Genomic DNA, 27,875 nt, shown 5'->3' with positions numbered 1-27,875 from the left:
TTGAAAATACATTTACTAAACTTTTGTGTACTTTTACTTGAGTATTTTTCTGGTACCAGTACTTTTACTTGTAACTGAGTAGCACTTTTAGTGGACACACTTTGTCTATGAGGATCACATCGCAGCCTGTTTTGGACTGACAGTGGTAGCGCTGTCCCTCAGTATTGGACCAGTTTGAAAAATGATTGTCTCCTTTAGTCACTTTACCAAAGTTACCCTTTAATGATGCATTAGTTCTATTCTAGTGTCCCAGTAAGTCATGACAGTGAGACAGTGAGCTGGCATGGACAACACAAGGACACTGATACTGAAACATGCTGTTTCATCTAAATGGTGAAATCACCCATCAACTTTCTCGTTCAAAGTTCATGTGATTACTTGGTTTAATTTTGATTACATAAATAGAAATATCTGTATAAACAATGTAAACATCAGTAATGAATACGCAGCATGTTGATAAAATGAAACAAGAAATAAATTATTATATAACAATAAAGTAAAATAAAATATTGATCAGCATCACTCATGTGCTACATAGTTACTTGAGAGTCCTCTCTGATCTAATCATGATATGAATTGAAGACAGTGGACAGTCAGAAGTCATCTGGAGTGTTTAATGTACTGCTGCAGTATAAACTAGCCAGTTCCTTCCCATTCTGAGGTCTGTGTTTAATGAAGGAGGACCCGGGTTTCCTTCCCAGCGCGTCTTGGCCGGGTGGAGCTCCTGAATGATAGTGGTTTCCTGCTGGAGGCTCAGTCAAGTTTAAACCATTTGGGTTATTTTTGAAGCATTCTTTCATCCCAAAGCTCTGTGTGCATGGCAGCACGTGTCTGTCAGTGTTTTGTTGTGCTGCTGTACTGAGATATTTTATGTTGTCATGCTCCTTGGGGACTGTGTGTCTGGTGCAAATCCACTATGTAAGAAAACAAAACAAACAAACAAAAAAAACCCTCATATTTTCAAGGCTACATACTGCAATACATTTTTGACTTTTGAATCATTGATATCATTTACTTTTCTTCTTAGATAAGCTTCAATCCTTGAACAGGTCACAGTAAGCTGTAAACATTATTTGGGTGCCTGAAAATGAGATTTTAATGATATTTTAATTCAAAATATGAGTTTATTCAAATTTTTTAAATACATTTTTGGGGGGTGTCTAAAACTCAAAGATTCAAATTTATCAAAAGAAGAAGAGAAAAAAATATCTCAATAAAAGATCGGTAGTTTGTAAAACCTTTTTCTGAACTTCAGAATTGGAGTTGGGCTCAAAATTCAAAAATCTATTACAGTGAGTTCAAACTTCAAATTTTCATAACTTTTTAGTTTGTACAGTGTAGTGTATATCAACATTCAACTCACTGTCTGCTACTGTCCATTAGTTATTAGTCATCTGTAAGTTATTTTGATTTAGTTTAAATTTATAGAAGTCAGAATTAACACGTTGCTTTAGTCCAGTATTTAGTATTTGTAAGGAGTGTAAAAACTTGAATAAATAGTTTATAGCACTTTTTTTTTTTTTTTTTTTTTTTTAAAGGTTGTATTCATCGTTGGTCATCTGTGTGAGCAACTTATTATGACGACAGGAAATAGTTAAAATTGTGAACAAGTATATTAATAAACATGTAATCTTGCCCAGAATTTGATAGAACAGAAGTGCAGGTGTTTGTGCTGAATGGGTGGACAGGTGGACAAATATAGCAAAGACATATATGTATATACACAGAGACTACACAATAAATATTTCTGTAGGATTTCCACTGCTTTCCTCCTTTCCTCTAATAAAGCCTGTCATCCAGCCAGCTGCTTCCTCTCCTCCTCCCCTTCCTCTCATTCATTCAGACAAAAAAACAGTTAAGGTGGCTGAAAACATCAGACAGGAAAGACAGCAGCACAGTGACTTCTATCAATCACACCAGAATAATGAGCTTTATTCTTAACCAAAGTCTAATATGATTTATTATCACCAAGCGCGACATTAATTCATGTCTTGTACATGAAGTAACATCTCATGGACGTGTGGTCTGTGTCAAACTCTGTGACACAGGAACAGTCACTGTTCTAAAGTCCTCAACAATGGGACCAGATGAGCAATTAGCAGAGAGCTGAAATGGAACCAAGAGCTGTAGGGTGTGTGTGTGTGTGTGTGTGTGTGTGTGTGTGTGTGTGTGTGTGTGTGTGTGTGTGTGTGTGTGAGTGAGTATTTGACAGACAGCACCTGGCAGTGGTTTTTGCATGAGGGCATGCAGCTGGCGTTACTGGCTCAGAGCCTCGGCTACCACTCTCACTGTGGGTCCCATATCACTGTGTGTGTGTGTGTGTGTGTGTGTGTGTGTGTGTGTGTGTGTGTGTGTGTGTGTGTGTGTGCGCGCGCACGCACGCATGTTGCATGAGAAATGCTCACAAATGTTTTAGAAATAATGAGTGGCATTTTTTGAGTTTTTATGTAGGTTGTCTGTTTATTTGACCTGATAGAAGAAACTTCCATTTTATGTCATAGTTATTTGAACAGCTCTACAAGTTGGACAGACTGAGAAATATAAACTGTTCATGATGTAAAGAAAGAAAATATATTTATTCCAAACAGACTGAAAAACAGTTTTTATATCCTGGTGGGGCCACAGTGAACTGGAGGTAAGATGAGGAAGAAAAAGAATAATTAAGATAAAATAAAATTGGAATTCTTATTATTATTATTGTTATTATTATTATTATTATTATTGTTATTATTGTTATTATTATTCTTATTATTATTATTGTTATTATTATTATTATTATTATTATTATTATTATTGTTGTTATTATTATTATTATTATTATTATTATTATTATTATTATTATTATTATTATTATTATTGTTATTGTTATTATTATTATTATTATTATTACAAAATATAATTTATAATGTGCATTATATAAAATATTATTATTCATACATTAATCAGTGGTTCCCAGACTTTTTTTTGCATGCCTCCCTACTGAAAAAAGTGCAGCCTCCCTCACTCCACATTATCAGTATTAATTATTAACGATAATTGGGGAAGTAACTGATTCAAGTAAAATGATTCAAACTGAATTTCAGTGAAATATAAGTAGGTGTGATAGCATCAGCTCATAACTCCTGTTTGTTTATTTCCCCTACATAAAATAGAATAAGAATTCATTTTCTTTATCTGCACTTTCCTGCAGTGATAAGTCATACCTGAATAATAACAGAAGCTTAAGCTCAGGCTGTTTGGGGGCATTGGCCTGGAAAAGTTGATCTGTATTTATTTGGACAGAAAGTCTAATAAGAAGAAATTGTTATGGACTCAGAAAGGAACAAAAATGTGGATGGCTATGCAAGAATTGTGGCATGTTGTCGTGTGGCTGCAGTAAACCTGCAGAAAACACAGAGAACAGAGAGACTGTGGTCAGAGTGACCTGGGATCAGTGTTTAGCTGTTAACCATCAGTGAGGGGGTCTCCCCATCACTAATGAGGGACTTCAGATGGAGTGTGTACTCCACTGCCTGCTGTGCATCACTCCTCAACTCTGCACTCTTAATGCTCTTAAATGGAAATAAGTGAGTGACAGAGGTCAGAGGTCAGCAGTGTTCAGGTGTGTGTGCGGGGTCATCAGCCCAACCCTGACACCACATGTTCTATGGCCCCTCAGCACCGGTCCGGATGTCGTTACAGATTCATTAGATAACATAAGAACAGTCATAGGAACAGGGCAGCAGTAAGGCTTTACAAAGACCTCAGTGTCACATGACCACGCTGTTAATGGTCAGTGATTGAATTACTGACTGGGGGCAGATGGCTGACAGTAGGGGACAGGAGGGGTGAGCACAACAATGACAGGACTGCTCTGAAATTTAGTGCGTGGTTTTGTTCTCAGTGAGTATTCAGATTAGAACTTTAGTCAGGCCTGAAAAGTTTAGCCTGAAAAGGCCCAAACCCAACAAAATTCTGTCCATACATATTAACATGTTTCAGCCTGAGCCTGATTACAGCCTGACACTTTCAAGCTTCACTCTATGCACCAAACAGTAGGAGTTTTTAGTGACAGAGACAATACATAGGGGGGATTTGAATTGGCAACAACAAAACTGGGGAGAATTAATACTACTGCTACTGACAACAACAATAATGATACCCAAACCCGACGTAAGCCCATTAAATGTGTGAGAAATACGTCCTGACCTGACCCAAACCCATCAGGTTGGGGCACAGATCTCAAATTCTAATTCAAATTCAGGCTCTGAGCAGTATATAGTTTTGGAGCAGTGGGTCCAATGGACAGCTAACTAATGTATAAAAAAAAAAGCTTGGTTTGTATTGGTTTGTTAAGTAGGATGAAAATATGTTAGTAATGAAAACAAAAAAGACATTTTCAGAAATAATGTGGTTTTTTTGCAGTACTTAAGCGTTGAAGTGCCCACCTGTGAGACGACAAAATCATTGTTGGCCCCGAGCAAAACTGAGTCATACATAAACACAGTGAGGCTGTAAAAAGGCACACAAGTGAGCAGATGACTTTCCGTGTTCTGAGTGTCCCAGACAACCTCATTTAGCTCACTTATCACAGTTAAAACTGAAGGAAATACTGCATCATCACGTAAGAAGGTAGGTCGTGGTGGCAGAGAGAGACAGCTTCCACATGCTGCTGTTCCTCCCGCCACTGATTTCCCGCCTGTAGCTTTCCATAACTGTCTGCCAAATTTTTTCAAAATTTCAAGTTTTCAGGTTACACCTCACTCCTCTCCTCTGTTGGTAAATTTGTCATGACTAAATACAGATCTGAACACAAGGGATTCTGTTACTGTATGATTATTGGCCCTTACAACTTTTCTCTTCTGAAAACTTATTGCAATGAAAACCTGATTTCAAAATAAAAGCATGAGAGGCAACCGTAAACTCAGAATCTGAGCATTTGCTCCTGTCGTCTGTGTCAGGTTAAATCCCAGTAGGTTTTTGGAGTGTAGCTCAGACAATAACTTGGATTTGTTGTGATTTTATCTATAATTAGTAGTATTTCAGCAGTATTTCAGTAGCTCCAGAGTGCTGAAAAGAAAAAAATCTTCAATTTGGGGAAGACAAAGTCTTCATCAGCCAATCCCAAACTGAAGAATGCCACGGCCCAGTTTGAAATCTGGAAATCTTATGTGACCCACTCAAACCTTCAGTTATAAGTCTGATCAACAAACCAGACTAATGGCACCAATGACGGGATACGTTCCAGTAACAAAATACGGTGTAACACCTGTTAAAGTAGGTCAGATAAATAAAGAACAACAGGTAATCAAAATCCCACAGCTGTTTTACTTTTTTAAAAGTAAGCATATATAATATTCCATGATCAGTTCAAACTTATAAAACAGAAACTTAAACATGATCAGTTATTTAATTTTTCATGACCTCTCTAGGTCCACCAGTGGGCAGCGGCCCACACTTTGGGAATCCCTGGTTTGCATAAAGTAAGTTGGGACATTGTAAGAAGAAACTATGGAATGTCAATGTGATGTGAACTAAGAACAAGTAATATGAGAAAATATGATATATAATTGCGACCTCTTTTTCCACACAGTTTTTTCACTAGTAAGAAGGAATCAGTCCACCAACGTGTGTGAGTGTGCAAGGGACTCATCATTGCTGCTTGTAGCTTTAAATATTATTATCATTATTATTATTATCATTATTATTGTTGTTGTTGTTGTTGTTGTTGTTGTCGTCATTGGTTTTGTTGTTACTTAATCATATTCTTATGTAATTATTTTTCTGCGTATTTGTTAGATGTACTCTCTGGAAAGTGTTCTGTGAAAAAAAGAAAGTGTGTTCTTGTTCAAACTCAAAATTAAGAAACACGAAAAAGCTGAACAAAACCCTGAATTGTTAGAGGATATTCAATATAAAGGAAATCTTCTGTTAAAATTGTTTGTTTCAGTATCTTATTTTGAAATTTCGAGCGGAAGTTGTAATATGCTTGCTAGCTTGATTGTGGAGGAAACTTTTTTTTTTTTTTTTCTTCCAGGGAAAGCGCCCGCGCTCCTCCTCTCCACGCTTCTGACCTGCGGCCACATCAGCGGGACACTTTGTGAAGAAACGACCGCTGGATGAGCTGAAGTCCTCCTCCGCTCCTCTCTGCACTGACCGGCGGCTTTTCGTTGTTCCAGTTCGAGTACGAGCACTCAGAGGGATTAACGGGAGGACAGGAGGGATGGAGCAGCGGTCCCGTTAAACTTGAATCCACAAGAGAAGGTCGGTCTGTCTGTCTGTGTGCGGCAGGCAGAGCGGCTCCTCCGGTGCTCCTCCGGTGCTCCTCCGGTGCTCCCACCGCGCTGAGCGAGCGGCTGTCCCCGCCGAGGAGGCCATGGGCTGCGGCTTGCGGAAACTGGAAGACCCGGAGGACAGCAGCCCCGGGAAAATTTACTCCACCTTGAAGAGACCACAAGTGGAGACAAAAACGGAGACTGTGTACGAGTATGTGCTGCTCGACTTCAGTTTGGAAGGTAGGTCAGACTGAGACAATCAGTGTTTCTTAACAAAATGCAAACTTATCTAGTTATAAATGCTGTTCTAGGTGTTTTTACTTTTATAAATGACGTGTATTTGGGTGTTGGATTGTTGGTCAGATCCGGGCTTCCCAAACTTTTTCATGTCAGGACCCCTCATGGATGCACACGAGACTCCCAATTCAACAGGAGAAATCTCCTCTGAGAATTTTTTTATTTTTAGATTTGATGGTCAAACAACTGAAGTTGAGTTGATAAGAACTGAGAATTCAACTATTTCTATTCAATTATTTTAACTCCAATCACCCTTCTTGCAGGAAGACTTGATGCTTTTCTGGGTCCTATATGATAGTGACATATATGTGGAAGTGTTTGAATGCAAGTGTCTGTTTCAACTGTTAAACTCTTGTTGGGTAATAGAGACTTTTCTGACATTTTATTTTACCTGGAATGATTAGTTTCATCTAAAAGTCAAAATATGTATTGCTTTCAGCCTCTCTAGTGTGATACTGTATGATGTTCCAGCTATTTAATGTCGCTGTAAATCAGGAAAAGACCTCCTTTATTTTGAAAGGGATAGTTCACCCCAAAATGAGAATTCAGCCATTATCTACTCACCCTCACACCGATTGAAGGTCGAGGTTAATTTTTTAGTCCACAAATCACTGCTGGAGTTTCACAGGTAAGTAGTGTTGCAGAATCTTCCAAACAGTGGAAGTGAATGATGACCAGTTTTAATAATAAAAAAAAAAAGTTATTTCCACTATGATTTTAGCCTGAATCTTCACTGTAGATCCTTAGCTTGGAGCCACGTTCATACACACACTGTCTGAACTGGGTGTACAAACAGCATATTGGAGCTTTCAGAGCCTTGGATTACACCAGACGAGCAGTCTGGAGACATTTTATGTTTGTTTTTTTCCAGTTGTTTTATTTATTTTTTTCTGTTTTAAAACTGGTCACCATTCACTTCCATTTTCGTTTTTGGGTGAACTGTCCATTTAAGCTCTGGCCCCATGGGCCACTGAACTGGGGGACCAAGGTACATTTTGCTGGCAGAAATGTTAACTTATGTTAAACCAATACAGAAAAGTCAATGAACACAGTCCTCTTACCTGAGACCCTGTTCTCCACTTTTCCCATGAATTGTGAGGTTGTGTTTCCTGAAGCTGTTGTTTTCTGTCATATCCTTCACTTAAACACCTGCTTCCATTCACTACTAATGTTTGTTGCCATTTTGTTTTATTCGTAATCTGCTTTTTGTATTTCTTGTTCTTCTGTAAGGACTGTATTAGTTTGGGTGGGCTCAGTAACCCTGTACTTCAGCAGAAATATAATTAGCTAGCTGTTGATGAGTTATATTAGGTATTTCTTTCTCATTTCCACACTGAAGAGTACTGCGTGATGGCGAATGCTTGCAGTCTGGGGATGAAACTTGGTGGCCACAGGTAGTCACCGCCATGGAATTTGTGGTGGGCACAGAGTAACTTTTTGTGGCTGTGGGCCATTGAGCCACAGGCACTAATGTACCCTGGAAATATCTTTAGGATTTGAACCGTTGATCTGACAAAATGACATTTAAAGATGTCAGCATAGACTTTAGAACACACCGATTTTTTCCCACACAAGTTTGATAGATTTGGATATCAACATGCAGAACATGTATCTGTTTGTAGTCACTTAAAATGAGTTTTCCTAATGTTTCTTCATCACCCCCGTGGTAAATGTAGTTTTTGCACTGCTGCTGTTAGCATTACATCATGTGTCATCTCAACTGGGGAAGCTAATGAAAACTAATGAATACTGATGATTACATTCAGTTTCAACCATATTCTGCTAATGCCTCCCTATAAATCTCACATACTGGACCTTCATCAGTTTTAATCAGTCCCTCCAGGATTTCACAGGCTGTTTTGGGATTGTTGCTGCCTGATTTCATGGCAACTTTTCTAAAACAAAATTGTGATGCCTGTTACAGTGTTTTTAGGGATTGTTTGCAAAAAATCTAGGGGCAAGTGATTTTTTTTTGTATAATTCATTAAAAATCAAAGGGAACTTGTTCCAGTGAGAATAAGGCCACACTTTGTTCAGAGTGTTCTAAGTAACCTTATTAGACAGGCTCAGGATTATGAAAATTCTAAAAGAATATAGGAGCTGAGACAAAGCAGCAAGCACAACATGATAAAATATGACAATGACAAACCTTTTCTTTTCAGTACCTGTGACAAAAAGCAAAGAAACATTTAAAAAATAAAACATTCAGGGGACACTGCTATGATTGCACGGCAGGTCATGCAGAATTCACAGGCGAATGGATGAATTTGTTTTAATTGTTCTGATTGCAACATCACAGCTTCCTGGAGGGACTGATGAATAGAACTGAACACAGTAGAATCAGGATGCCAGCACTTCTGTTGGCCCGTGTTAAAAAACATTATTATGCTATTAATTTACCATTAATTTTCACTTAAAAGTGCGAAAAGTTACCCAACATCAGTGATACTCAACTTGCATTCCTGGGGCCAAATCTGGCCCCCAAAAGGTTCCAGGTGGCCCCCCTCCAAACTTCTTCTTATTTACAATGAAAATAAGCTGCAAAGTGCAGTCAGATCAGGTGGTGAGCTCTGCAGAGGAAGACAACTATTAGTTGAAGAGGAGCAAATTTGGATAATTCTGATCCAATAAATGTGCATTTCACACTAAAAGAGGTTGAAGACGCTCTTCATTGTGTCTCTTGTGGGAGCGGTTTAAGTTTATAGTTTATGTTTATGAATCATTGCACACATTTCAGTGATTGCTTGATGGATGAGATTCCAGCTGTTTAATGTTGTGTGAACTGCATCAAATGTCAACAAAGTATTTACAGCTAAATGCAGTTATTAAATGCAGTAAAAGACTGGCTTTATCTGTCAATCCTTACACCAAGTTCATTCAGTCAATATGTTCAGTTAATAAATCAGCTAATTTGAAAAGAAAAAATCAAGAGGCCCCTGGGACCCTGTCATTTTGCCCCTGTGCAGGGGCCACTGTCAAAGTGACCCCTGAGCAAAGCAAGTTGAGTATCCTGCCCTATAGGGCTGGGCAATATGTCAATATTATAATGCATCATGATATGAGACTACATATTGTGATATGTCATAAATGTTGCTGTCTCTGCATTACAGTTAAGTGATGTCATTTTCTGAACATTGACTGTGTGTCTTTACCCACATAGTCATTATATTCACAATTACTTATGATTATTTATCAAAAACTTCTTTGGGTTAATTTATGAAAGTCATCCTTACAATATTGTCACAATATGAAGGTATTTGGTCAAAGATTTTGTGATTTTATTTTTTTTTTTTTTATCATCATAATTATCTGATATGAAGCTTGACTATTGTGATAGGTTTTTCAGCTATATCGCCCTGGCCTACTGCCTTACATGGTTCCTCTTTGGCTAAAATATTACTCTTTGTTTATTAGCAGAACATCGTCTTTATTATTATTTGAACATACTATCACTTTATCATGCATCAAGGAGCTGTATTCTCCTGTGACGCTTGTAAAGTGAAATAAAATGGACTGTATATCCAGGCAGGGTGCACTTAGTATCCATGTCTGTGTTTTAAACATGTGCATGACCTGTTCATATTTTTCAATTCCACTCAGTTTCATTTTAAAACCCTTTTAAATTGTCACATGTCCAACATTACAGCATTTAACTATGGACTTTTCCTAGCAACAGGGCTCTTCATTCAGCCTATCTAGAAATAGGTCACACAAGGTTTTTTCCTGCCTTCGCTAGTAGCCCTTTTCCCTTTGGCTCACAACTCATTCACACACACACACACACACACACACACACACACACACACACACACACACACACACACACACACACACCCTTCCCATGTGGTAGACATACACCAAAATGCAATACCCTCATCGAGAAAACCCACCTGCTGTGATATGGAATCTAATTTGAACATGTGTGGTAATCTTGGATGGCTGAGGGTTGCCATTTTTCCTGGATAATCCCCTCATCTGGTCCTCAGACTGGCTGTTTTGACTGTGACCTATTTGGAAGGAAATGGTGATTAAGTTCTGAATGGGAGCCTAGCATGTAAACAGCAGGCCGACACAATAATGAATCACAGAGGAAAGTGCTGCTTTCCAAATTAAGGGGATCAGGGAAGTAAAGTATGTCTCCCACCTTCTGATGACTTCAGGACTGTCCAACATTCAGCATGGATCCAGTCCTGTCTGCAGGAGATCCACCATGTAGACTCACTCACGGGCTGCAATTAATTAATAATCCACCGAAAAATGCCCATTTTTCTACAGCCACGGTGATTAGAAGGATATTTCCATTATGAAGACTAAAGCCTGGACAAACCACACAAAGATTGTTTCCACCAACCTGCAAAGAGTTTTAATCTGCAGTCAGTTGGGAGAGAAGAAGCATCAACCTGATGACTGACGAAATACACTGAACCAACAGGCAGTAATGAGCTCTGATGGTCGACAGCCCTGTAAATCCTGCAAGAACTCAAACTGTGTGCTTGTACCAAAACAAACATGGACGGCAACCTGTACTACGCATCCAGTCCAACATACACAGAGTATGTTTTAGTTGCACAGCCTCACTAAACCTAACAAAAGAGATCTTGCTGAGCAGTCACACAAACCTGATATTCAACTGGGTAAGTTAACACAGGGTTTTCCAATCTAGTTATGAGCACATTCACATAAACGGGGCGGTGTGTGCAGCATCTGACCAGTCACAACATAGACAAGTCTGCCAGCAGCCGAGCAACATATTTCACAAAGGCAGAGCAAATTATGAGACAAATATGAAGAAGCAGACTCATAACCATCATAAATACAGGCTGATAGCAGCACAGTAGGACAGCTGGCAAAAAAAATCACACTGTGTGAATAATATTTTATTGTTTATTCTATAGAGCACTTTTCAGAATACTGAACGACACTTAACATAAGTTAAAATGAGAACAACACATTAAAATAAATAACACATTCATCTCTAATTAAAAACAGTTCAAGGTGCAAGTTACAATGGTCATTTTTTACTAAAAAACAACCAAAAAATGTAGAATCGTGATGATGTGATATTTGTTGGGGTCTGTTCAAAACAAACATGTTTTCTTTCATCTGGAGAACAAGATATTTAGGCCATCTCTGCAGAACTACAATACTTTATTATAATGCTATGTTCTCACACATTTTTTTCATTTTCAGAAAAGTGCAGTTTGGTTCTGGTTCTGTGATTTGGATATTGCACTTGGCCATATTATGATTTTGATAACATTGTGATTAATTGTTTAGCTGTACTTGAGAGAGAAAAACCTTTACCTTCATATTGTGTTCAATAAGTTCAAGGCTTTCATGCTACAATTCGCTTTGTTTCTGTGGTAGGATGATACCGATATACAAACGCACAATGAAATAACAATTTTTCCTCCTCCCTCTTATGATCTGTGCACTGTGCTCCACTGAGCTCCACAGAGCTCCACAGGGTCTTGGTGATGCCTCATGCCATTTAATACATTTTCCATTTTACTGATTGATCAGTAGGTGGTGCTTTTATCGGCACTGATCTCTTATCTTGAACGTGATCCGCTCCATAGCAGGTTAGGCATTCAGCATAAGATACCATGATGTGTACCCTGGTAAGAAGTGAGCCACCATAATAGTACTGAAAATCCTGCTTTGTAGTACACGCCTCAGCAGCTTGCACTGTTTACTTGCAATGACATTTGTGCTAAACCAGCTAAAAAGGGAGGTAAAAAGCACAGAGCTTGTATGAGATTGACGGATTTTATTAGACAGTTTCATTTTTTAAAAAACACCAGTTCAGCCAGGGCAGTGAGGACTTACAGGGCTGCAGAAGGTTAAGTCCTCAGATTAGATAATACTCCCACAAACATTTATTGCTATTTCACCATGTGAGGTTTCAGGCCTTGCTTTACTGGGGCTGCAAATGTTGTGCTTTGAAGGAGCACCCGCTAGTTTTCTTCATTGTTTCAGGAGTCACATTCTCCCATTAATCTTTCAATCATATCATATCAATAATTTGCCACTTATAAACCAGTTAGGTAAAGAAAAATTAGGTTGATTAAGCAGCTACACCCACTATTTTAATGTGTCAGACATACTTAATCAGGACTGGATTGGACTTCCCTTTAATAGTGTAAAGGACAGTCCTCATCTCCAGGTCTTTGAAAGTGTCGTCTTAAAGTGCACATCAGAGTTCAACAGTGAGTGTGACACATGAATTTGGCACATTTATTCTCTCCGCAGAAAGCTTCCTTGTTGAATGACAGCCGTTCTCTCTGTCGCCCAGCAGCAGACGCTTCGTGACTCGTGACAGTAGCAAGTGCTTCTGCTGCATGTGGTGGAGGTTATTTTTTAAACTCTGATTCTTTTGTGCCTGTCATCAGCAGGGAGTCATGGGTTCTGCTCACAGACAGACTTAGAAATGCAGTACTTCAGACTGTGTGTGTGTCTGTGTGCGTGTGTGTGTGTCATAGATTGTGTCTAAACTGCGGTTGGGCAATATGTTACAGTTACCATTACATTTACATATCACATTAGGTATCACATTAACACAATAAAATGACAGAAATTGCCCCAAAAGTTGACAAACCCCCCCAGAACAACCACAGATGGATTCAGCCCAGCGTTGTTAAGTTATATATTCGTCCAGTCACCCAGCCCTACCTTAGACAACCTGTGGTTTATACCAATAGTCAGAAGACATGTCCAGTGTTTCTCTGTGGGATCAGACAGTGCTTCTACACTAAAATAGATTTGCATCTGTGGCTGCTTAGGATTGGGCAATATGTTAAAATGTGTTCATTATGTTACACAAGTTTTGTACGTTCACTGTGTCAGCATCAAGAAATGAAATGTTCTCACACTTATTTTCCTTATTAAACAGAAAATACAACTTCTGAATCCAAGTTTCACTCTTTTACTGAGCTAAGACGAGCTGAATTGGCTCGTTAACTCCTCATAAAACACACTTTATTCACATCGAGAGAAAAACATGTAAAACTCACCAAACCATCTTTGTTAGTTAGCTGATAGTCGTGAAAAGACTCTGGCCCTACAAGCTCTCGTTCCTGAGAACATGCATGGCATGTGGCGTGTCTAGTTTAGATGCACACATTTTGAGTGGCCGGCACTTAAGTGGAAAAGAAAAATCACAATTTCAGTTTTAGCTTTTAAAGAGACTGAAAAATGAGAGAGAAAGTACAGAGAAGGACAGCACACTAAATGCTTTTGCACCATGTGAGTGAAAAAGCAGGTTGAGTGTGGAAGCTTTTTGTCTTCCAGGATTTGTGTGATCATCAAAGTGTGAGAGATTCATAATTGGCACAGCTAAAGATAAACTGCACTGATTCCAATATCTAATAGTCATGTGCAGTCTAGTGATGGCTGGCATCCCCAGAGGCACATCTTTCTTTTACAAGACTATAAACTGTTCACTTCAGTTACCTCATTGTATGATTTGTTTAAAAAAAGGGGGAAAAAAAGGTCTTTGTCCTGGTTTAGTCAGTCAAATTTCATCTTGCCAAATCAAAGATGATTAAGACCCACAAAAAGCCAATCTGTGCCAGTCAGTGTGTGTGTTCCTGGCTGTACACCATGTTTAAACTGCCTGCTCACTGTAGACTGCATTCTCACTTCAAATGAGTCTCTGCAGGGTTTTTCTTCCCAGTTTGAAACCACCGCCATGATAGAGAGGACATCTGATGTGCTCCCAAATCCACTCGAGCTGTCCAAGCCAAGCAAAGTAAAAATACCCAGTGATTGAACAGAACTGTAGAAAGATGCTGACTTTAAAATTTGAAATGATTTAATTATCACTAGGTCTGTAACGGTTTGTGTATTCATGACAAAACCATTGTCACGTGATGCACGCAACTTCACGCAGACTACATGGTATGTAGACTGACGCACATAATACTACAACAGTAAATGGAGAGAGTCGTTGCGTTGTGGATAAGACGAGGACTGTCTCTTGGTGATAAGTTGGATTTCTGGCCTGTCCTGCTGCTGTCTCACAGTTTGAGCAGTTACAAGTTCCAATTTCCCACTTGACTGCTGTCAAAAGATCCATTATAAACTGTAATGGGATAGTTTTGTTATGAATGCAGTTGAAGCCTATTTTACATGTTGTAACTAAAACAGTCTTGAGACGGCTGTGACACCATCCTGAACTTGGATCTACCCAGCTAACCCACGGGGCGGGCGGGTTTGGATCAACTTTCTAGAAAATACCACGGGTTGTGATGGGTGGGTCAGGTGACAAAGCAACAGTCAAGAGTAAGTATTAATGACTTCCGGAAAGACTGTGTGCAGTAGTCCTCCTTCTATCTTCTTCTCCTCCTCTCTGTCTCCCTCTCAGTCAGACACACACACACACACACACACACACACACACACACACACACACACACACACACACTGGCTGCAGTGGTGCACACAGCAGCGCATCCAGTGCGCTCTGTCGGCTCAGCTGATCACTGCTCAGAGCACAACAAAATAGGTTGAATCTTAAAACTGTGGACTCTGTTCTTTTTCTACACAGTGCAGCCAAACACCAGGCTAAACAATACAGTATAGACCTGCAGATGTGAACTACTATTCTGTTAAAATTAAACTGTTAAAATATGAAGGGAAAAAGTGGGAGAGAATGAGAGAGAAAAGGCAACTTACTTCATATCTGAGCAGAATCACTGGTGCATTATTTTTCTGACAGTACCTGATAGTGATTTGTGTCAGGCTCAGTAAATCTCCCCCTCAGTCTTTTGTCCTAGAAGCTCAGAACAGTTTTTATTTCAGGCGGCAAAGAAAAACAACAATGGCTGAATTCTTTTCTTGTTTTGTTGTTATCTGTGCTATTGGATGGGGTATTGTGGCCAATCGTGGAAATGGACTAGAACTGGTATCAACTGCTAAAGTTCTGGTATTGTTACATCCTTACTAAGTAATGCAGCCATTCTCTATTTGTCAGTGGACAGAACAGACCATGATGGTGTGTTAACCTTCAGTGTGAGCAACATGAGGTCACAGGTTCTGTCTGTGCAGAAAGGCAGAGTCAAACGTGAGGTGTGAGTGAACACAACAAGGATAATGAAAGCAGCCATAATTGGCTGATTAAGGTTGTTGGATGAGGAGGTGTGAAGAGTCGGTAGTCTTCAGCTTTTATGTTCTGGAGTATTAATAACTCATCTGTCAGCACATTCCATTCCTGACATGCACCTGGCAAACAGATGCCTCACGGTTTGCAGAGGTCCTTATATTCTTGTTCTGCATGTCTTGTTAGACTGCTTTTCTGTAATTGTTTTTGTTCAGGCAAGTTTCACCGTCTCCAGTACTCATGCTGTGCAAACACAGTCAACACTCCTGTTTGGAGCTGCTGATGAATCTTGGTTTAATCAGTTAAGATACCCTGTGGAGTCTTAACCACTATCAGCATGTGCAGACATGAAACACATTCCTGCCAAAGTTTTATCACATTTCCATGTTTGGCATGTGTTCCAAGAAGCAAATGTGAGGATGAAGAAGACTCAATATTGCCAACTAGGCGTGGACAGTATGAAGGTATTGTGGTATATCTCAGTACTGTCATAAATACAGACACTCTGTCTATTAAACTGATACAGAGATGCTGCGTTGTAGTGTGCAGCAGGCACCAGCAGGGGTCAGTCTCTGTACTGGTGGACAAGGCAGGGCAGCTGAGCCAAGAAAAATGGTGTCTGGGCTCGGCCTGGCCGATATAGGTGAAAAGCCTATCACAACAGTGAAGTTTATATCCGTCGATAACAATAATTATTGATAATGTAAGTTATGACTGATGGCATGTTTTGTACTCCAAGGCGTGAAAGTGGCTAAGGTGATAAAATGAGTAAATATCACAATATTTTGACCAAATACCTTGATATTTGGACAATATTGTAGAGATGATTACTGGCGCTTTCACAATATATTAACCTAATGAGATTTTTTGGTAAATAATCATCAGTATTATGGATACAATGACTAACTGGGTAAAGGCAAATAATAGAACAGCTAGAACAGTCTGATAGGTTCATGAAATGACATCACTTTACTGTAATTCGACCTTTAAAACCAGGAAAAGACAACACTTATATCAAAACAGTACAATATCCAAAATATCTAGTCTTATATCATATATAGTCTGGGCAATATGGCTTATATATAATATCTACCTATTTTTAGGTTATTCTGTGATATAAAATACAGCCTAGATCTCGATACACACATTTCCTCTAAAATAACATACTGTCAATTCTCAAATAGTACAAACATATGATAATAATAAAGACAAGACTTAAAAACACTTATTTGTTACTAATGTTGACGCAGCCAAGAACTTCACAGGTTCTTCACAACTTCCTAGAAATTGTTGTCAAAAGTAATGTTGCATAAAAAGCACATGCAAAAGTATTCAAGCTTGCACACAGTGTAGGGAGACGCCGCTGCAGCGTTGGCGGCTCGTTTACGTCCATTCCTTCCTCAGATTCATCTGTATTGACGAGCCATAATGATGATAGGTTTTTAAAGATGCTGTACCAACTTTGCTGGTCTATTCACATTTTCAGCAAACAGGTCTGTATGTTAGGCCTCGGCAATGTAGCTGAAAAACCTGTCTCAATAGTGAAGTTTTGTATCAGAAGATATCGATGATTATTGATCATGTAGGTTGTGACTGGCAACATGTTGTGTACTCCAAGGGGTGGAAGCAGCTCAGGTGATAAAATGAGTAAATATCACAATATTTTTGACCAAATACCTTGATATTGCAACAACATTAAAGGGATGGCTATCAGAGCTTTCAGAAAATATTAACTCAATGATAAATAATCATCAGTAATGTGGAGATACTGGCTATGTGGGTCAAGGCAAACAGGCAAAGTTCAGAAAATGATTTAGCTTTACTGCAGCCTTTAAAACCAGGTAAACATGACACTTATGACATATCACAATATAACAATGTGCAAAATCTATTACAATACCTAGTCTTTTATCATGATACAATATAATATTGATATATTGCCCAGTCCTGCTGTATGTGTTGATGATGAAGTGATGTAGTGATACAGTATGACTTTTAAACATGTTGATATATTTGGTCACACTAGAACAGGGTGGTCATTTTGACCGTTGTCAAATTCATGTGCAATAACTTTGTTGAATTTAAAACACAAACCTGCTACCTGACTTCTCTTAAAAGTGTCTGTATTTTCATTTAAAATGTTTTTTTATATAAATTACACAAAAGACAAAATGTGATCATCTTTACTTATTTCAGTCACAGGCAGTCTTACTGTCCACACAGACATTGACATTCTTATATTGTTACTTTTTGCACGGATAAAGATGCGCCTTGGTTGCTTAGCAACTATCATTGTCTCTGTCAATAAAACCTCACAAGTGGTCTCCATTTCCAATTTCCTATCATGAAAATACACTTAATTTTGATTCATTTTCCCATAGTCTGTGATTATTTTTGTGATGGCTCTAAATGGAAGTTTGTTTTTTATTAATATTAAAATATGTTATGTTTGTAATCTTATCAAATACATTTAACTATTTCTTACTCTGAGTAATTCTTGATGATGATCTAAAATTTGAATCAGATCACTGATGGTTATTATCCTACAGAAAAATACTGCTGTGAATATATGCAGTCATTATGGTTTGGCAGTATATTGTTGAATATATAAATACATTTGATAAAATTGACATTTTGGTGTTAATTCATTATGAAAAGTATAAACTAACAGAATAAATGCACTAATCTCAGTCAAATGTTTGTCATGACAGATAATAGAGTTTGAAAGTCAAAGGTCAAAATGACACTCTTGGACCTTCTGATAGTTCTGGCACTTTTAGTGTTAAAAAAATGAAGAGAGTATAACTCATGTTTCTGCATGATGCTGATGACATCCAGCATTTTTTGTAAGGCAGATTAATTAGATATTCTTATCAATGTATGATAAGGCTTATCGTAAATATCCAGAATTATTGAAAGAAGCAGACCCACATTTTATATCCTTGTAAAGTTTCTGATGACTCTAGTTCACAGTAACCAGGAAAAACACCTCTAATGACATTATAAGAATCCTCTCCACACCACTCCACCCTTCTCTGACCTTGCTTTGTGTTTCTGGGACACACGCAGAGTTACTGTCACATACACACACACACACACACACCATTACCCATGTAGCTCTCATTGCTCGGTAGCCGCAGTGCTCCCCATTAACTTGGCCTGGTTTTACTCTGACTGAGAGGAGACTGGACGTGGGGCCTGGAGCCAGAGGCTGCACATCAAAGCACCTAATGACTAATACTTCCTCAAGCTGAGGGCTGATAACTGGACTCCTGTGAGAGAGAAATCATATGGACTCCAAAGGGATTCATGTGTATTGATCTTTTCATTGCCAACTGGTCATTGTGCTCCTTACTTTTTTTTTACTCAGTCGAGTAAACTGCCTCTGTGTTCGTTGAGTTGAAGAAATCACTCTTTTCTCTGAGTACATCTACACCACCTGCAGTTTTTACATGATCTAAGTTAGAGCTGCAGTGTTTAATCGATCATTAAGTCATTGTCTTAAATGTGAATATTTTCTGGTTTCTTTACTCCTCTCTGGCAGTAAACTGAATATCTTTGAGTTGTGGACAAATGACATTTGAGGACGTCATCTTGGACTTGAAACGCTGATCAATATTTTTCACCATTTTCTGGCTTTTTATGGACCAAACAAACTAATTGATTTATCCAGAAAATGATTGACAGATTGATTGATTGATAATGACAATAACAAAAAAAAACATATTTTTGGACCTATTGTTCAACTGACAAGATTGTGATTAATTACTTGATTAATCAAGAAAATGATGGACAGATTAATCATCAGTTGCAGCCCTAGTTCTGTTTTCTTTCACAGTAAACTTAATATCTTTGGGTTGTGGACAAGACAAGACATTTAAGGACAGTAAGGACCATTTTCTGACATTTTATGGGCCACACAATTAATTAATTAATCTAGAAAGTAATAAACTGATTAATTGATAATAAAAAATAATGTCATGTAAAGCCTTGTTATAGTTATCTTTTAAAAAATTCAAAAATTTTACGTTCTCAATCTGAAGTCAAATTTTCCCTGTTGTATCGAAAATGGTATCAAACATTGATATTATTCAAAGTATTGTATCAAAATGAGAAATTCCAGTATTGTAACAACACTGTACGAAACCAGCCTGAGGCTAGAAGCCATCCTGACCGAATAATCGCTTTGACCTGAACCTCCGTACGCATGGAGCAGCGTCATGCAAAGACTTGAACTGGACTATGAAGAGAATCATGGGTAAGAGGATGATGTGAAGGATGCACAGTGATGGCAGGTCAGGACTAGATGAATAAATGGGAGCATACAAAGGGATTTGCGGGTGGGGAGACGGCTTAACCTGAGGTGACGTGTGTTCATTGCTGGTTGGATGAACTGAGGGAGGGAGGGCCGAATGAAAAGACAGTTGAAGAAAATGTGAGAGGAGTTTACAACCTTTCAGATAAGCTGACTGTCCCGATTGTAAAAGGGTATCTGCCTGCCAGCACTCTTTAATTTTTTTCCAGAGATGAGTGCGTTTTTCTGTAATCTCTGCCTAATCTGAGAATTTAATGGCCCCTGCTGGATTATTTCAGATTAAAGTCAGTATTTTGATTATTACATTTAGAGGAGATTTGAAGGGCAGTGCAAGGCAGTGCAAACCTGGCAACTCACAATCACCAATCAATTATCTTAGATATCATTATATCAGGATAAGGAAGATGTGTTGATTTTAACTGCTACATTACAGTAAAGTGACGTCATTTTCTGAATTTACCAGATGGTTCTAGTTGTTCTATAATTTACCTTTCCCTACTTAATTATTAATTACTGATGATTCTGTCCACAAACATCACATTGCGTTAATATTTTGTGAAAGCATCAGTGTCCATATTGCCCAGCCTGAACTACTTTATGTGCTTTTGGGTAGTTTAATCTACAGCATTGCACCTATACTATAAGATCATCATATGTGTGCACTATTTGAGCATGGAGGTTATGTTGTTTTAGAGAAATTGTGTACATCAAGATATACACTCACCGGCCACTTCATTAGGTACACCCTGCTAATAACAGGTTGGACCCCCTTTTGCCTTCATAACTGCCTTAATTCTTCGTGGCATAAGTGCTGGAAACATTCCTCAGAGATTTTGCTCCACATTGACATGATAGCATCACACAGTTACTGCAGATTTGTTGGCTGAACATCCATGATGCAAATCTCCCCTTCCACCACATCCCAAAGGTTCTCTATTGGATTGAGATCTGGTGACTGTGGAGGCCACTGGAGTACAGTGAACTCACTGTCATGTTCAAGAAACCAGTTTGAGATGATTTGAACTTTGTGACATGGTGTGTTATCCTGCTGGAAGTAGTCATCAGAAGATGGGTACACTGTGGTCATAAAGGGACGGACATGGTCAGCAACAATACTCAGGTAGGCTGTGGTGTTTAAATGATGCTCAGTTGGTACTAAGAGACCCAAAGTGTGGCAAGAAAATATCCTCCACACCATTACACCACCATCACCTGCCTGAACTGTTGATACAAGGCAGGATGGATCCATGCTTTCATGTTGTTCATGTTGTTGTTGCCAAATTCTGACCCTACTATCTGAATGTTGCAGCAGAAATCGAGTCTCATCAGACCAGACAAGGTTTTTCTAATCTTCTGTTGTCCAATTTTGATGAGCCCATGTGAACTGTAGCCTCAGTTTCCTGTTCTGAGCTGACAGGAGTGACACCCGGTGTGTCTTCTGCTGCTGTAGTCCATCTGCTTCAAGGTTCAAAGTGTTGTGTGTTCAGAGATGGTCTTCTGCATACTTTGGTTGTAACGAGTGGTTATTTGAGTTACTGTTGTCTTTCTATCATCTCGAACCAGGCTGTCCATTCTCCTCTGACCTCTGGCATCAACAAGACATTTTTTTCCCAGAGACCTGCTGCTCACTGGATATTTTCTCTTTTTCAGACCGTTCTCTGTAAACCTTAGAGATGGTTGTGTGTGAAAATCCCAATAGATCAGTAGTTTCTGAAATACTCAGACCAGCCTGTCTGACACCAACAACCATGTCACATTCAAAGTCACGTAAATCACATTTGTTCCCCATTTTGATGCTCGGTTTGAACTTCAGCAGGTCGTCTTGACCATGTCTACATGACTAAATGCACTGAGTTGCTGCCATGTGATTGGTTGATTAGATATTTGTGTTAACAAGCAGTTGAACAGGTGTACCTAATGAAGTGGCCGATGAGTGTATATCATACATCTTGGCAGAGCCTAAAAATATTGAGATATGATTTATGAGCCATGTTGCCCAACCCTATCATAGATTGTTGTCTGTGCCTTACTTTGGTCCAGATTTTTGAATGATTGCTGTGAAATTTGCTTCAGACATGTTTCCCACAGGAATACCAAACCTATGAAACTAATTATGTCGAACTGGATATCAATTCACATTTCCCATATCGATTCGATTCAACATCAGTTTTGTTGATTATGTTGGTGTGTATTTAGTGGATTAACCCTAACCAATCACTCCCCATACCCTCCCAAGAAAAAAATGTAGGTCTGAGTGAAATATCCATAGTTCAGTGTGTAATAAATGTCTTTTTTCCAGATCAAACATCACATTTTAGATAGAGCTGGGTATCGATTCAGATTTCCCAAATTGATTTGAATTGAGTCTTAAGGTCCTGGTTAGATTTGATTTGATATTGATTTGTTTTGGGATATTTCAGTTAAAATACATGAGTTCTCAAAGAATTAATGCTGTACATTGTACAAGGAACCCTCTAACCTGGCACATTATTAAAAATATTAATATTTACATTAAGAATTGAGTCCAAAGTAGTTACATTAATCATACTTTTTATTAAAAATGACCTGACCAACACCTTTAAAATTTGTAAAAGCTCATGCTACAAGATCTCACGCCAAAGGCACAAGACTAACAGAGTTAAAACTGCAGTCTGTACCACACAGAGATATATACTGAAAGATTGATTTGAAATTGATGAATCGATATCAGATCAGGCATAGGAAAATCGATTCAAAACGATTAATGAGATATTTTTAACCCAGTCCCAATGCAGTGTCAGCAGAATTAGAAGAACAGTAAAACTTGCGATTATTCCAGCTTCAAAGTGTTCATGCAGGATTATCCCTGCTGCTAGCCTTATATTACCTGTACTTACGTTTCCTCAGTTAGTTTGTGCAATGTTACGGATTTGAAGCAGAATGTTAACAAGTAAAACCAGACACAAAAAAAAACTGGCTGTCTTCGTAGGGCATCATTTGCCTCATTTCCAGTGCAAGGTACAACTCAATTTAGCTCAACTCAAGTGGAAAGGTACTTTTTCTAGTTTTCCACTGTCAAAAATTGTGTATAGGACTTATAGGTACTTCTTTTTTAATATCACCTTAGTCAAGATTCCAAGTGAGCTGAGTTGGTGCTAAAAGTTAGAGCGAAAACATGACAGGTTACTGGTTGATCAGAGAGAATAGTCACTTGCACAACAGAGTGGTCTTATCATCTGTGCTTTGATGTAGGATTTCTCAGACTCCCTATTTGTTTCAGCAGCCTTTTGTCTTATGTCTTTAGCCTGTCTCCTTGCTAGGCCTGCACAATACAAGGAAAAGTACAGACTTGAAAATCTGCTCATAAAATTACACAAATAAATTGTTCAATTACAGTGATTTGAGTATTTGTAATAAATTGCTTCCACCCAGTTATTTAGACACACACACACACACACTTATGACTGAAACAGCTTGTAAGGACAGTCAAAACCCTTGTCATCTGTTGTCAGTTTGCATGCTACATTTGTCATGTTGTGGTGTCCACACAGCAGGCAGCTGTCAGCGGCTCAAAACTGCCTGAATCAGGTGCAGCAGAGTAATGTCAAACTGTTGATCAGTTGTGATTAGCTGTTCACCTTTATCACAGAATGAATAATTGTGGCAGGAGATAAAATGCTCTCTGGCTGCTGTGGCTGTTGACTCGTCTGAAGTCCAGTATGCTGTAATCGAGGCTCAGATTAATAGGGCAGATTAAGATCAGACAGGAGCTGAACATCCAGGGAATAAACTTTTTAAAGAGCATAAAAGCTAAAAGCTAAAAACAACAACTAAAAGGGCCATTAAAACTGGAGCAATCAGGCAACAACCAGCCTCGCAGTATCTGGGATGTGATGAATCAGGGAAGGACACTTCATTACTCAGTCCCTTTAGGATTTTGTGGGCAGCTTTTGGGATTGTTGCGGCCTAAAATGCCTGATTTCACAGCAGCTTTTCTTAAAAAAATGTGATGTATGTTGCAATGTTTTTAGGCCTTTTTTGCAATGAAAATGTGAGAGCAAGTGAAATACAACTTGTTCCAGAGGGAACTAAGACACATGTTATTCTAAGTGTTCTAAGTAACCTCAACATAAAGGCTCACAAACACAAAAACTAACAAAATCTGCTTTATTTGTGAATGAAGAAGTGCACAGAGCATTGATAAATGTCAATAACAATCACAGACGTTCTGTTCTTTTCAGTACGTGTGATAAAATGAAAAAATCTAACTATAAAAAAACTAGTTAATAATAAAATAAAACATTGACTGGGTTCATTGAGACGTACATGTTTGATGTCAGATTGTTCCGGAGTTTGGATAGAATTGCAAGTCTGTGCAGAATTGACATGGATTGGTTGAATTTGTGCAAATTGTTGTGATTGCAACATCACAACTTCCTGGAGGGACTGATTACTGATAAGACCCAATCAGGAAGTCAACATCATGGTGTCTAAAAAAAATAAATTCTACTCATCCTGACTAAAATCCAATGCAGGGCTTTTTAAACTGCAACGGGTCCAGCACTATTTTCAAAGGTCTCTGTTTCAGGGGTTTGTAAAGGCAGGCGTAGCGTGGACACCAGGGACAAGTGTAGCAGTTGTGTGTTTATCACTAAAATGTGTGAGTGTGGATGCAGCCTGAGCACAGCCTCACACAGCAGCTTGTTTTTCCTCCTACTGTTGCTCTTGTTTTCTTTGCTCCTCGTTGCCAAGCAGCTTTCTCCTTTTCACACCTTCTCCAGCTTCACATAAGGGCTCATAAAATTCATTTTGTAACCCCTGTTTGGCTTTAAACCCTCCCTCCCTCCTTCGTCTCCTATTTTCTCAGCTCTGTCACTCCTCTCTGTGCCCTCAGTTGTTGCTCAACTCCTATTGAGCCCCTAACCCCCTCCCCTCATCCTGCCAGTTCCCACCTCTCCATACTCCTCTACTGCTTTCCCCCCTTTTTTACCCTCTTTGCTGGTCCTCCCTTCTTCCTCTCCTCCTCCTCCTCCTCTTTTATTCCTCGACACAGCACTGAACAGAGGCCTCAGTGTGCGGGTTGACAGGGGCGAGTGGCAGCAGGATGGGAGGGGGTGTGAGGACTGAAAGCAGGGGAGGAGAAGAGCAAAAGGCTGCAACAAAACCCTGTTTAGAGGTGTGTGTGTGTGTGTATGTGACATCATGGTCCTCCTGGGAGCCATCGACGGCAGTGTGGTTGCCTGTTTTCTTGGTGTGACCCTCCAGATTCTGCTAGTGACCCACGTCTGCCTTTACCGGCTAAAGGAAAGAACGTTGTCCTAAAAGTTGCACATCCACAGTGGAGCATTGGCTGCGACATGCAAGCCCATGTTAAATTTAAATTAAGTGTTGGGAGTGGGGTTCGAACCCACAGGAATGCCAGTAAAGTGTAGCCCTGTTTGCGCAGCTCCTGCTTTAGTGGTTTCATTGAGGTTCTGCTGCTCTTTAGTCTCATAATGGAGCCAGACAGCCCATTGAGAGGCTGCAGTGATCTCAGCTGTGTGCTGGTCTCCCAGATCTCTGGGGTGTTTGTCCGTGAGAATGTGGGGGGTTGTAGTGAGGAATGCTCTCTCTCTCTCTCTCTCTTTCTCTCTCTCTCTCTCTGTCACACACACACACACACACACACACACACACACACACACACACATTTTCTCTTTCTTGTCTCGCTCCCAATATTTCTTTCTTTTAATCTTGCTGCATCCAAAATGTTCAATTTAGTGTCTTTAAAACTTAAAATGTATTAAATGGACTGTATGTGTGTGTGCATGTGTGCATGTGCATGTGCACGGGGCACACAGCCAATCCCCTGTGTGAACAGCCACTCTTTGTGGACACAGGAAGTATGGTGATGGTCACAGGGATTTCCAGCCAGGGTTTCAAGAAAAACAACACAAGACTCAACCGGCACACAAACAACTCCTCAACACTGACTGCACTCTTTATGGGTGTAACTGCTGAGGAAATAGCTAATTAATAAAAATGACCAACCAGTGATGAGCGAATTCTAGGGGTGTCGCTTGTTGGCACCAGAACTACTAGTCAGTTAAACTATTTAGCAATTTTTTATTCATGTACAATACCAGTTAACTGTTGCTGTTATGCAGCCGCCCACCACTAGTCGGGGCTGCAGCGCCATCAGGAAGCAGCCCCTCTAGCCCAGCACGTATGCCCCGATGGCCCATGCAACCCCGGATGTTTCTATCAGCAAAGTGGGACAGAAGACCAGCGTGGTTTGGCAGTGTTCTGATAAAAAAAAAACAAAAAAACATGGAATTAAGGCTGAACATAGACTGTGAAAGAATAAATTGGTATATAAGCGCCCGACTAGAGCATCATGTGACCACATTCAGCACAGAGATGAACATTGACCTGCAAGCAGAGCAGCTGCTGCTAGCAGCAAATCTTAGCTACACTGTGTAGCATTCGGTGAGTTGTCATGTTCTGTAGGATAATGTGTGATGTTCATATAGCACAGTGCAAAGTGTCACATTTCACCAGCATTTAATACGTTTTGCCAATTATAGACTGTGATTATCAGCTTCAAATGGCTCCTAATACACAGTATTTTTTGGACAGTTTTTCACATTTTCAATTAATAAATTGTGATTGATTTGAACTGTTTTCAGAGTGTTAAACTAGTCGACTAGTCTAAATTAAAATTTGTGTTTAGTTGACAGGGAAATTAGTTGCCAGGAACATACCTAGTGAATACTTCCTTCAAGCCTGCACAATTTCTAAAGGTGTTAATTTCATTTTAGGAAATGTTTCCAAAGATCTTGATCTGCATCAGAATACACACTAGCTTTGTCACGATACTGGAATATCTCATTTTGATACGATACCTTGAAAAATATCAAGATCCCAGACCACAACATTGTACAATGATAACTGTGGATTTCAAGTGATCATTACAGTTTATACCCACATTTCCACCCAAAGTACCTATTAGATATAGTCCCAGGAACTACTTTTCAAGGAGCTTAAAGGTTCCATCTGCATGTTGTTGTCTGTGGTTCTATCACAGTCTGAAGACCTGCTAACATATGAAACAATGACAGCTGTTTTTTTTTTCTTTTGTTTTTTTGACTAGGGTTGCAAATTGTGACAACTTTCCTTAATCGATCATTGTTAACATTAATAGACAATCGATTAATCAGTATTAGAAAAAACATAAAATTTTTGCTTGTACCAAACCATACCAAATGTTGTTTTCCTCCACAATTAAACGAAACGTTTTATTTCACAGCAACATATTGCATATTCTCTTGACAGCATTATGTAGCCTATGAAACATTCACAGATGTAAAGGCTTATATATTAAACACATGCTTGAATATTGGATAAGATAAATATAAATTATATTTCAGGTCTTTATTTGTTAGTAAATCAATTAAATTTTACTTGACTGACCAAATTCTTCAGGATCGATTAAGCACTGATTAATCATTATCATCCCTACAGGTGACTATACAACAACAATGATGGCATGTAAGGTGATGGACAGGCACCATTATTTCTTTATCATTATTTGTGAGAGATATTGCAAATGAAAAGGGTCAGTCAGTCACTTACCCAAATAATATCTTAGCAGAATGAGGATTACATTCAGTGCAAACTAAATATAAGCATGTTTCTGGTGTGTGTGTCACTCTCAGAGCCACACCTTCTGCAGTGGACAGAAAACCAGTTTCACCACATCAGGCATCACAGCTGGGAGGGCAGCGTTAAAAATACACATGTAGTTTGTGTGTGTGTGTGTGTGTGTGTGTGTGTGTGTGTACATATATAACCTTTACGTAAGCGAGTGATGATGTGGTGTTTCCCTCTGCATACCTGGGTCAGTGGTTGTTCTTTTCGTGGCTGTCTCAACACAGACAGACTTTACAGC

The 27,875-nt window shown here is 39.0% G+C and overlaps 1 protein-coding gene across 1 annotated transcript in view; it reads left to right on the top strand.

The window, feature by feature from the left end:
* The first annotated feature begins 6,009 nt into the window (after positions 1 to 6,009).
* Positions 6,010 to 27,875, top strand: part of rftn2 (raftlin family member 2) — a 38,908-nt gene continuing 17,042 nt past the window's right edge. The window contains exon 1 of the mRNA XM_084724429.1: positions 6,010 to 6,494. Coding sequence (XP_084580555.1) covers positions 6,356 to 6,494 — 139 coding nt within the window. The 5' untranslated portion in view covers positions 6,010 to 6,355. The remainder of the gene's footprint in view (positions 6,495 to 27,875) is intronic.

This window comes from Lutjanus erythropterus, chromosome 8 (assembly GCF_056507025.1).
Source record: "Lutjanus erythropterus isolate fLutEry1 chromosome 8, fLutEry1.hap2, whole genome shotgun sequence".
Taxonomy (NCBI): Eukaryota; Metazoa; Chordata; class Actinopteri; order Lutjaniformes; family Lutjanidae; genus Lutjanus; species Lutjanus erythropterus.
Note: the sequence above shows the minus strand (reverse complement) of the source record. Positions and strands in the feature narration are given on the sequence as shown.